The sequence below is a fragment of the Dromaius novaehollandiae genome, chromosome 1 (assembly GCF_036370855.1).
Source record: "Dromaius novaehollandiae isolate bDroNov1 chromosome 1, bDroNov1.hap1, whole genome shotgun sequence".
NCBI classification, from domain to species: Eukaryota; Metazoa; Chordata; class Aves; order Casuariiformes; family Dromaiidae; genus Dromaius; species Dromaius novaehollandiae.
In genome coordinates, this window is record NC_088098.1 from 193,056,134 (window position 1) to 193,069,575 (window position 13,442).

The 13,442-nt window shown below is 35.3% G+C and overlaps 1 protein-coding gene across 4 annotated transcripts in view; it reads right to left on the reverse strand.

Moving 5' to 3' along the window:
• NBEA (neurobeachin) overlaps positions 1-13,442 on the reverse strand; it is a 533,052-nt gene that overhangs the window by 186,545 nt on the left and 333,065 nt on the right. For all 4 annotated transcript variants that reach the window (XM_064504927.1, XM_064504930.1, XM_064504928.1 and 1 more), the window contains one exon: positions 8,091-8,215. In XM_064504927.1, the coding sequence (XP_064360997.1) occupies positions 8,091-8,215 (125 nt within the window). The remainder of the gene's footprint in view (positions 1-8,090; positions 8,216-13,442) is intronic.

The following is a 13,442-nucleotide window of genomic DNA, read 5'->3' on the forward strand; positions in this document are numbered from 1 at the left end:
GATTTTTGGCTGTTATGAATGATTTTGCTAGTCAATGCAATTACTTCAAGAACTTTCTGGAATAATAGGCTTTCAGCTGAAGAAGTGAGAAACAGTAGTAGTAATGTTAACTGCTAGTAAAAAGACAGAAAAGTCTGCAGTAAAATCTATTAGCTCAGAGCTATAACAGCAGCTAAAATCCAGGTCATGCCAAATAACCTGAAAATGTCAGAGGAAAGGCATTTGAAACCCAACACTGAGGGTCTTGGGGAAAATGCTTTCACATGCTATGTGGACCTATTAAAAGCCTGAATAAAAGTAAAGATAGACATTATGATATTCAAGATACGAATTTGACTGTTTCATGAATCCATGCTCAAAGCTTACTATAAAGCTGCTATGAAAACCTGTATGCTAAAAATGGCAGATCACAGGGAGCGGATATTCCGAGATTGCAAAGCACTGTTACAGTGCAATTGCAATTCTGTTTCCCTTAGCTAGCCAGGCAGCAGAAGCTCAGACACTAAGATAAACAGTAGTATTCCATACCCTCTAAACAAATTGTGTTACAGCCTGCACCTTGAAAGTGTCTCGTATTATATTACAGTAAGGTATAATAAGAATGAGGATGATTGTAATGGTAGATATTTTTAATGAGAATATATGCATGCATTTTTGAGGGGCTAAGAAGTGCTAAAAAGGAGACGGCGTTAAATTGGGTATTTTATATTTATTTATCATCCCAATCAGGATCTTGCTTTGCACATCCCTTCCGAAGTGATCCCTCCCAAAAACTTTCCTTCTGGGACTGAGACTTTAAACAAATTTTATTTTCACTCATCCATACAGTTACCGTGTCAGATCTTAACAGGACACAATTATCATGTCATGTTTTCCCTAAAGCCCTACGAGGATGAAACATTTGAAAGTTTATTTGGAGAAGCAGTGGATGGCACTGTTGGACTACAATTATGGTGTTGCCGATGCAAATCTTAAAAAGTGTACAGATTTTCATGACACCTTCAGACATACAATTTGGATGCAAACTTTTTCAGTGTACATTGGCAATTCCACAATCAGATGTGGAAATTAGTTCATGTACTTAAAGGAAGATGTGTAATAAGAATACTTCAAGTGAAAGTGTTGGAGAATCAAGAATATCCTTGTTTTCAACATTCTGATCATCATATATATTTTTTTAATATTAAATCGTATTTCTTACACTGGGCATCTGGCTATAACAAGAAGGACTTGGCTGGTAATTAGACTAATAGAGACTAAGACAGAGAAAATGGAAGGAAAATGGTGCTCCAAGTGAAGCAAAATGGTTTACATGCCTGTCTCATCATGATCCCATTTAGACTAAAGAACACAGGGGGCTTACTTGATGACACCTGGAAGAAATGTTACATATTAATTTAACCACTACATGTTCTTAAAATGGTTACCACTGAACATCAAGTAATATCTATGTATCTTCTGTCTCTAAAGTTGATGCTACTTCTTAAAACTGCTCATAATTACTTGTCATCTTGTGTTTGCTTATAGGCTAAAATAACGTGTACATGAATAAGGTGAGGGGATGGGATTCTTTTCAGTAGAGGCTTTTGTTTACTTTCTCTTCTATATTCATATTTATGACGTTTCTTAAAGAAATATTAGTTTTGGAAGTTATCTGAGATAAGGGTCATCACCTGCATTTCCCTAGAGGAAGGTATTTCATGATATTGTGTGTGTTACTAATTTTCAGGATAATGCGTTAACTAAATAAAGAAAAATGTCATCAGAAACATTTTTGTGGCTGATATAATCACACCAAATTCAATTTCAATACTCATAAATATCATGCTCCTCATGAACAAATTAATATTACAAGTGTTTTATGATGATCCTGATTATGTGCAAATCTTATTTCCTCAAAAAATTCTATGAAAATTAAAGTAACTTGGTGTTGAGGATTACATTTCTAGTATCAACCAAATGTTTCCTCTGTATTTTGTTTCTGAGTCCATGATAATTTACATAAGAAGTTTAATCTTGAACACTGAAATTTAACTAATTTAGTTTTTAAAAATGTTATTTAAAACTAAGTTATGGCAACCATCTACTTTCAAGCTGTGGCTCCATAGTAAGAATCACAGGATCACAGCATTGCTGAGGTTGAAAGGGACCTCTGGAGATTGTCTACTCCAACCCCCTCTGCTCAAAGCAGGGTCATCTACAGCAGGTTGCCCAGGACCCTGTCCAACGAGGTTTTCAGTATCTCCAAGGATGGAGACTTCACAACATCTGTGGGCAACCTCTCCCAGTGTTCAACCACCCTCACAGTAAAAAAGCTTTTTCCAATGCTCAGACAAAATTTCTTGTGTTTCAAGTTGTGCCCATTTTCTCTTGTCCTGTCACTGGATATCACTAAAGACAGTCTGGCTCTTTCTTCTTTACTTCGTCCCATTAGGTGTTTATGCACATTGATAAGATTCCTCCTGAGCCTTCTCTTCTCCAGGCTAAATGAAGAATATCTAAAGAGATCTGGTTCACTTTAGAAGTAAAAGTAATGTAAAAAAAAAAAAAAAAAAAAAGCCTTATGAAAAGATCTACAACATCAACCATGACCCTGACTGTAAAGCTAGCTGTATAGATACAGTAATAGAAAGCAGTATTTCATAGACAAAACTGAAGGAATAATTTGGTCTTTAATCTTTTGCAGGGTATACAGAGAATGCTCTCCGAGTAGATATGCCTGGAAAATTAATTAACTGGATTTTATTCACCTTGTGGGTTTGCTAGCAAAACTCTGGTAAGAGATGATCCAGTACCAGTTGCCTCCAATCTCCTTTCAGTGTTAGTTACTGAAGTGTTAGTTAGTTTCAGCATTAGTTACTGAAAAAATATTGTTTTCTTTAAGATAGTTCTGAAATTACTGTTGTTAATTTAAGGCAACTTCCAAGGACTGTTCGGGAAACATTTTCAAGAAATGCAGACTAAAAATAGGGAGAAGGTAATAAATTTGGAGGACTTTATGAAGTTGAGAAAAAGTAAATGAATATACAATTTACCTAGTAACTTTGTCAGGCAGCCTTGAATTTACTCTTGTATTTTAACCAACAAAAGACACGTACACTGTTAGCAATGTCATTAGTGTTGACAAAGTCATATACAGAAGTGTGGAACGTAAAATGCAGAATGTCCTGAAACAAAGGAAGAGTAGCTTTTAGGTGGGCATTCAGATTTCATATAATTAGGCACCTGATTTTACAGCAAAGCTTCTGAACAGAGATTGTGAAATTCAGGAATTCCAGTTCACAGGAGATTTTGATTTCTTTAAAAAAGCTTATCACCTCAAAATTTCAGGATAAGTTTGTTTATAAAACACTGATTTAGCTTTCTGGAGCAACACTTGGCAAGTGCCAAATGAAACCAACTTCTTACCAGTTTTGCCAGGGTCTTCTCCTTCAATCTTGTTCTAACACTGACTGCAGAAAGCAGAGACCCCAGTGATTCAGGAGAAGGCAGTCAGGCAGGTCTGGGAGTCAGCTGCCCTGGACTTTCAGCAGTGAGCACTTGCTTTAGAGTCACAGTTTCTTCAAGTTCATCTTGGTATGTTTTTCTTTAATGTTAAGGATCCCTGAAAATTTAATATTGACTTAGAGTCCACGGGACTCCTAGAATCCTTGTTCTGAAGACGGACTCTAAGCCCTGGTTTGAGTAGAGGATCCCATGGATGTCAGACTTGTAAGTCCTTCAGTTGCCTGCCAGGAATCCTGCCTGAACTTCTTTGAAAGTTGATCAAACTCCAGCTGCTTTCATGAAAGCAGATTTCAGATTCAAACATTTCAGATTCCCAAAATTGATGCTCTTTAAATCTGTTTGTATAACTGAAATTGACCTGTATGTCAAAAGATGAGCATACATGACATTTGCTGAAATTTGCAGCAGTGATGACCAAGTCCCAGAAGAGGCCATATAGCCTGCTTCAGCTAGAACAGCTCTTGAAATGAGGGTGCTATTTAGATGTCCAAATATATAACAGAATGAGTAACCTAAAATATGCAAGTTCAAAACTAATTGCCATAGTGCACATTTAAGACATATCTGTAGCTATGTTTCAAAAAATGAATGTAATACATATTACTTTATGAAATGTTTTCTTTTTTTTTATTCTAAGCATTCAGGCTTTGTCACAATAAACAATTTAACGGGCCAAATATTCTTGAGCACAAACACTAGAAGTGTTGTGCACTTCTACATACAGATAGATACATGGTTACATGTACCTGTACTGCAGATATTACAGTACAGACTATTTGTGTATGTTCAGAATGCAGGCACTCACTTATTCATGTCCATGTTCTTCATTGCAAACTAGAACTGCCTTTCTTGGTCCCCTTCTACAGGAAAATACTTTGTGGAACACAGTCTTAAAGACTGACAGACCAAAGCTTAACAAATTCCCTCTTTTGCTCTTAAGATGACCTTTGTGGAGCAGTATTCTGTTTCACTGTCCAGGGAGGTACAATAGTGGCTCATCTGTATTAATCTTCAGTGACTACAAACTGTTAAAGCGAATAACTGGAAGCGACAGTTCTTTCACCACATGTACAGAATCATTGTGTATTGGGCCATATCTGCATATTTCATGACAATGTTATATTCTACTGAATTTTACTTATGTATTTGTTCATAGTAAAATTCTTGGAAAAGAAATAGTGTCTATAATCTCTCATACAATCTCTATTTTCCTCTTTTTAACCTACCAATTAATCAACTACATTAAAACTCCATCTAAACTTAAAATAAGAACAGTTTAAAATCCATTGATATTATAAAATTCTACAAAAAATTTCCAGATAGTTTAAAATCCCATTTTATAGTTTGTATTTTGATATTGCAGTAATATATCCCCTTTTAACATTTTTAAAACATTTTGTTATTATTTCTCTTAAATATATGTATAGACCCACACAGTTTTCATTTCCAAGGGTTTTCTATTCCTTGATGACTGAAAGTATTATATAATTACAGTATCCATATATCCAACATCAACTCTGATTTAATTCTAGAGTAGCTGTAGAGCACTCTTTTATTTATCAAGGTCATATCTTCATGGCTGCACAAGCTTAGATAAATCAGGTGTTAAGCAGGCACATCTCCAAGGAACCTGGAAATTCTCTCATCTGCAGTCCTCAGCATATCTTATTATTTACTGCCAAAGAAATGACTGATTAATTTTGTCATCTTTGCTCTGTGATTTTTGCTCAGCTGAAACTGCCTGCCCTCTTCTGCAATGCCTGATCAGACCTATTTAAGTTGATGTCTTTGATCGTAGACACTGAGGAGCTTGCTGACTTAGGCTTTGACTAAACATTCCTCCACTGCAATATTTATGCACAAAATCCTAAATGATTACTGACAGTCAATGTAGATAACAAAAACTTATAAGATGTTTCCACTATTTTACTGATGCTCAAAATAGCTTTTCTTGTGCTAGAGGTACCAGTCAAGATGAAAGATTGCTATTAATATAACTAAAGCCCAACAAATTTTGCTGTGATGAACAGTTTATTTCTCACAAACAAAATATCTGAGGTCAGGAAAAAACCTGTTACTGGAAAACTATGGTGTATAATTTAAAAAAATGTTTCAAATTCTTTCTGTATTGTGATATCATGCTTAGTTTTGGAAGCTACAGGCATTTTACTATCAAACTGTTCCAAACAAAATTATCAAAACAAAGCTAATAAAAAAATACAATGAAAGTTAAGCCTTATGGAAAAAAAATCTGCCTCCAGCTCTTTATTAATCACACTCCAACACCAGAGGCTAAAAGTACATCAAACTGCACCAAATCCTTTTCACATGACAACCTCATAAATTATTCAGCTCATTAGTAACACCAAGAGGCATAAAAATAACATCAGTGTTAAGGATGTTTTCTTACACAGAAAGGTCAACTAAAAGTTTCAGTATTAAAATCCAAAGGCTTAAGCCTCTGAAGAGTAAATACATCTAGATAGTATCCATGAATTAAAACTTTAATGCATGCTGGTTTAAAATTCCATATGTTAATTTTAATACATACCTGGAAAAGCTATACTCAGAATTTTTTATTTTAACACTGCAAACAAGATGACTTTCATCACTGTAATTTTTAATACAACCTATAGGGTTGATACACACCACCTCTAAAAATATCTGAGCTTTAATTTTCCTGTATACCACATGCACTAACAGGTGAGTAGTATGAAATTATATGGTAAAAATATGAAACTATAACTACTGCAGTTTTTCAATTTCGTTTGGTTGTAGTCTTGCCTTGCAGGCTAGCTCTGCTACAAGGCAGCTGTCACCTGAACGAAAATACTAGATAGAGGAACACAAAACACTACATTAACAGATGCAGTCCTTGCAACAAGCTGAATCTGTTTAAGTGTCACTTGTATAATAATTCTCATAAAAAGCCCAAACTATTTCCAACACCTTCTAAGCACAATCTTATCCCAAAGACAATATACAACATTCCTACTATAAAGGCATGAAACAAAGTCCACCAAAGCAAATGGAAAGTTCCTGTTGTTTTAAAAAGAGATACTATCGACCCTTAAAACTTGGTGATAGCTTATAAATCAGATTTCTTCCTGTTTTAATGCTAATTTAAAATCCAAAATTAAAAATATTAAGCAATAAGAATATTCGTAAGAAATCTTAAGCTGGTATAATGCAGAAAGTGCACTGCTGTGATAAATATTTGCCTTACAGAAGGAATACAGCAGTTAGCACAGTTTTACATCTGTCTCTGACAAGGTATGTATTTTAATGTTTGGAATAATGAGGATAAAATATCCCTCCACCATTTCATCAAATGTGCAATACTATATACCACTGGGGAAAATTTCTTCCTTACCCCTACTGGTGAACAGTTTATGACCTGAAGCTCTGCACATGATAGCCTTCACATGTTAATAAATATTAAATTACACTAGCTAGTGTAACTGCACATGCAGATATTCATTTGTAAGTTTAATTTTGCTTGAATCTCAGCTATTTTCTTCATCAATCTGCAAAGTTAGTGAAATGTGTAACTTATACAGAGTGGGCTTTGTACCTATCATACCCGAGAACTTTCAGCATCATTAGTCTTTGGCTACATATCAACTAAAAGGTTTAGCTTGTTTTGTGTAAATTTACTTCCTTTTCCTCAGTTTGTCATATGTGGTTTCTAAACATAATAATGACTCAGAATTTTACTCCTGCATAAATGCTAATGAATATTGGGAGTACATTTTTTCCAATACTACAGATTAAAAAAAATGGACAGAAAAAATCTTAATATTCTGAAAGAATCCCTGTCTTTCATATGTTAAAGAAGTACCCTGGCCCAGACCTGAGAAATAAATTTGCTTTAGACTCTTCAAGTACTCAGGTTCAGTCTGCTGTTCAGAGGTCACTAAAACCCATGAAACTTTCAGAAGATACAAAGGAATTTGGAAGCATCTTCCTCCCTCCTCATTATATCCCAGCCATCTCTCCAAGAAAATCAAACATCTAATCCTTAAATTCCTAGAATGAAGTTCCTATGTGATCAGTACACTATTTGATTCATAAAAATAGCTCTTAAGCATCCTTAAAGTGTTTTTTTTAAACAAGTACTTACATATTTCACAATTTGCTGAAAAAAAAATACTTCTAGGTGAGATTATGCATGTCAAGATAAACTATCTGATTTTCAAAAAAAAAAAAAAAGTTAATTCTTCATTCATGAGAGGTTTTAAATGGAACTATTATGACACATTAGTTTGATGGCCTAACAGTTTCATTCTGTCACTCAGGGGAGACAAATTTGGTTACTTTTACCACTGTCTCAAAATTAGCGTCTGGGAATGCTAGAGAGGTATAATGTGAATCTCTTGGGGATTAGAGAATTTAACAGCATACAAACTCAAGTCTTCTGGTTCATTAAAGTGTAAAGATTGAAAGATTTCCCATCATAACAATATGTTCTAGAAATTGTTAGCACTGTCCTTAGGAAATAAGCGATATGATTCTCAGACACACGGGGACATGAAGAAAAAACATCATTATACATATATTTTTAAGCAGGAGTTAGTACTGACCATATTCTACAGCAGCTTTTAGGAGGGCATCAGAATGAGTAGACCCAAAAGCATTGCGAACAAATCGCCTCCGTCGGCGCAAATCATCTTCCCAGTAATCCAAGCGCCAGAAGTCGTGCAGTTGGCTACGAAATAAAGAACATACACATCAGCACCTACCACAGCCTGAACTGTATTTACATATATTATAGTATAATTTCACTGCTGCTTTTCTCTTTCAGGAATACAATCTTGTAAAAACATATATTACTAAAAAATGCAATATTCTAACATTTCTTTACATGCATTTATACATTATACAGCTCAGCACTGCCTGTCTCAAAATGTTCTGCCTGCTGCTAAAAACATTAATCACAGTGAGCCCATTAACAAATGCAGCATCAAATTACAAGTATTAATGGCACAGCTTGCTTTCTTTTACAGTGTTTTTAACAAGGCTTGTAAATCATAGAATGGACCTCAGTGCAAATAGTTGGCAATTTAATGACTATGGTCCCTTAGCAGACTGAACTTAGAAGTATAAAATATTGCCCACTTGAATTTTGTGGAACTATGATTAAACTAATGTGCTGAAATATTCATTGAAATAATTCCCCACTGCCCCTAGCAACCTGAGAAAATTGCAATTTTATTCATTATTAATAACACTGAATTAGAGCAGCAAAAAAATTCCACCATGTGGTAATTGTCTTGGTAAATTATTATTCCAGCACTAACAGAGTACTAGGATGATTTTATAGCTTCCAGCTAGTACAAGCCATTAACAACCATGGCCATCTTCATGTTACACTGCCTCTTTACGTTCAAAAGCAATATTAAAGTTCTATAGAATGATATAAGCCATTGTTAATCTATAATCAACTCAAAACACACATATGCAATCAGCTGGTACCCAATTCAACTTCACTTCTAAAGAAATGACCAGTTCCGTTTTTAACTACTTCTTGACCCTATCAACAAGAACATCTCACAAGGCAATTTTATATGTACACTGTGGGATACTCAGGCAAAGCTGTATTTTAAGCCAGCATTTTAAAAACTTTCTGGACCACTATCAAACTCCCCAAATGTTTGTGGATGCACCTGTATCATCCAACTTGTAAGTGAAAACACTATACATTTAATATGACTCTACAATCATTTATCATGACCTCGCAGACCATAACTAAGTAACCACTGCTGTAAACCAGCGATTTTCATTCTATCTGCAGAACTCTAGGCATCAGTGGAAAAAAGGCAGCTGAAGAAAATCAATCTTTGACTCACTAGTATGAGCTATATCTCTGCTGAATGTTCTTTAGGTGTTAGTTAAACCACTGTTTTCTACATTGCCTTCAGTTTGAAAAGCTTTGTGCTGGTAGGCATTTCCAGAGGAAATGCAGAAATATGCTAAGCACAGCAGGCCTTCTCATTTTTAATAGCCCATTTAACTATTTTTTTCATGCTTGCATGAGTTCTGGTCCAAATTTACTAACTACTGCCATGAGCCCTGGATCAGCTCTGGAGGACACAGCACTAGAGGGAGGTGGGTATAGCGTACCTTTCAGCCACTTACAAATTTTCAAAAGCAGCGTACCATCAATTTTTAATCAAATGTTTGAATTCTGAATGACATTTTCACTGTGAACTCCTTGAGTCTATCTGAAGGACCTGCTCTAGACTGCAGAAGAGGCATTGATTTACTTATCTACTAGCAGTGAGGAAGCATCTTCAGGACTTCAGTGGGAGCTGTTTTCTCACCAAGAGCAATTCATAGCGTCTTGCATGCAGGTGAGGCAGTGACTCTGAGCTCCCACAGGAGGAAGATGCAGCATTAACGGCCCAGTCTGCATGCTGTGAGACAGAAATATCTGGCTACCCTGAGTACCAATTATCTTTTGCTAGGTAAAATAGCCCATTTTGTACTTGTATTACTATACAGTATTAGCTCACAGATGTCATCTTAGCCAGAAGTATCAGCCCATCATTTCTTCTCCTACACTAAGCGTTGAGTAGTTTTATTACACCTGCTAAATTTCCTTGACTCTTATGTGATATGAATGAAAAAATGGGCAGACAACCGCTCTCTGGTTTAAAGGAGAAAGCTTAAAGGCTGCTTGTGCAGTCCAAGTCTATGTTCTAAAATTATGACTGGGAAAATAATTGTAAAAGTTTTTTATCATGGGGATTTCTTTTTGAAAGGCAAGCAACATTTTCTTTTTGGTTCCATCTAAAAGAGTAAGTCATGATGAAACAGGAGTAAAGATATTAATGAAAACTCTTTTAAACACATGCATGTTGTGAAACTGCATTTGCTTCCACAAGAGACTGTTAGGCTGAGAAGATTATAATACTTTAGAAATACTTGTATTCTAATCCTGTGGATATTCTTCAGGCTTTAAGATTTTAAGGACTCTAGGTAGACTCTAGGTAGCTCTAAGCAGTGGCAGTAACTCAAGCAGAACTACACTTTCTAAGACTGCACTAGGCACAAGTCAATCCTAGAAGACAGAATAGTCACAAATCATCCACATCTTTTCCTGCTACAACTTGTTTTTTCCTAGAAGTGACTTGACTAAGTCACTTATTTCTGTGACAAGTGCAGTATTTCAAAAGGCTTTATTTTTATAAATTATATATTACTAATAATCCTTATTTTCATAGCCGACTAGATTATATGTAATTTCTCATTCCTCCACATTTTATACCAGTGACATTTTGAATCAAGCTTGTTCTATTGAAAAACTCCACAGATATGCATACTGTAATGAAAATTTTCAGAAGAACCAAAAGTTCATAGCATTCATTCATGAGCTACTTCTACATACTTCAAAATGGTAATACATTTGTATTCCTTTAACTGAACAGTTTTTTAAAATACACTCTAAAACAGGCTACGCAAAGAAATCTGCTTGATGAGCTTAACTCTGAAGGTATTTTCCTTACAAACGGTAACATAATCTAATATAAACCTTTATCATAATTCAAGAATAAGTGAGGGATGGTATAGAACAGTGGTTTTACAAAGTTACTAACAATTAAGCATTTTATTTGGAGGGGTGTGCATACTGCAAACTTAATCCAATATTTCAGATGTGTCACTTTCTACATACATGTTATAATGGAAAAATTCCGATTTCAATACATATATGGAAGGATTACAAATTCTGTTCCACTGCCAGTATTATCACTTGTCCTCATTTAGCAGCTCACTGTATACGTCTTCTTACTTTAAACAGCATTTTGTCTTGTTAAAGGTCAGCATGGGATGGAAAGGCAAAGTGGTTTTACGCTACCCCAGACAGCCAATGTGGCCTTTGATACAACTCACAGCAAACAGCTTTGAAGTCTCCCAAGGGCAGGTTGCTCTAAAAGTCAGAGCTGCCCACAATTCTGTGTAGTACCTCTGCTACCATACCATACATCCCTTCCATATCTTTTGGGACAAAGACTCTAATTAGGACAGACCTTTAATAATGTGCTTAAGGGAGCCCCATATATTGCTCTCTTAGAGAAGAAATTGTGTAGTGCTCTGCCACCAAAACAATTTGGAGGAGTACGAAGCTAGCCTGCATAGCAAAGTCCTCCCTGCCTTTGCAGAATGTCTTCATAGCTCAGACTTGTTAAAGGAGACTTTTGAAAACATTTTCTGTTAACTCCTTAGACCACTGCTCTGAAGTAGAGGATGGGAAGGATTTTTTTTTCTTTTACTTTTGATTATTATCTGTCCTGGATGGCAAGACTTTGTTCACCCCAGTGCCAGTCAGGATGGCACATCTGTGACAGTAGCTCCACAGTGTGAAATCCATTCCCTATCACTGTTGCCTGGGTGCCTTCAGCTTCCTACTGGATGCTACAATTTGCAATTTGCTGTATGTCACCTATAGCTACAGCAACTAGAAGCAAATACAAACAGTGGATAGTAGCAGTATACATATCCATAAAAGATCCTTAGACTGACAAAGAATGGACTGCCAGATGGAAGAGATTAAGTTTGAATATGTTAATGAAGAGGAACAAGCCTGCAGGCATGGGGGAAGGGGAAAAGATGTTTGGGAAAAGAGGTGCGTCACAGAACTGGAAGGATGTCAGAGAATCCACAGTCTTTGCAATACTGTGTAACAGCATAGAAAAGACTAGGAATTCCTGATCTGTAACTTCAAGAATTATTCCTGTTTTTTCTGTAACATATTTAAAAAAAAAGAAAAGGAGTTCTTCTTTTCACAGTCCAGAATTATGACTATGTTTTGAGAAATAAGAAAAAGTATATTGGAAACATATAAAACATTTCCCAAAGGTAAAATGAAGAGCAGAAATTTTGTAATGGTAAAAGAAAAAGTAACAAAAACTCAGCCTTAAAAAATAAAAATTACTACTTAAGCAAAATTTATTACAGTTGAAAAATACTAGCAAAAATTCAAACCCATCTGTCAGAAGGTCTGTAACAATGTATGTAACAATGAAAAAGCAAATACTGTTCAGAAATGGTATAGCAACAGATAATAACAGTAATTTTATTAGACTGAAGGTTCTTCTGGCTGCTGCTTGAAACAGAAACAATGACTGCTGGTTATATCAAGCTCATGAGACAGATATTCAAAAATCACATCTCACATTATAATGACTATAAGAAAATCAAGCTTTGCTGTATAGGGGCAGAAACAAGTATCAGAAGCGTTAATTAACTTACTTAGTACCATCACTCTATACAAACACTTTTTTAATTACAAAAATTACAAAGCTCCATAATGATTTCCAAATGCCATGCTGCAGAATACCAGAAATGAAACTAGAAATACTAAAGCTAAAAATAATACTCAATAAATAATGCTAAGAATACTAAAAACTAGAAATATCAAGACAGGAAATAAACATGTCCATGAACCTGACACATCTAATGAAATGCAAATTGAGAAAGATGGTGAAAATATTATAAATAGGAGTTTAAAAGCATCTTTAGGCATTCTTCTAACAGCAACATGTTTTATTTCTCTTAATTACACATGCACAAGAATTACTGTTGTTAAGCAGCAGGAGTATATTTGGTGGAGTTCAAGGGTAAAAAGAAAAGACAGTTCCAGAAAAAGAGCTTACTATCGAAATAGAGGGATGCTAAATACTCAGAGAAATTTGGGAAAGATTCAATCTTTTCAAAGTTTATTATGAATATAATGTTAAGGGACTACATTTTTGTGTGAGAAGTTTCAACTGTGACTTTGTGCAAGAAACTGGGCGTATTTCTTCTAGGAAAGCCATATGCCTGGTATATGGATTGCTGGAAGCAGAGTTAGAAGGCTTACGGTATCAGATGATGATGAAGTTTTGTTCAAAAATTGGTGATGTGACATAACAGCAAGGACGCAAGGCATGAAG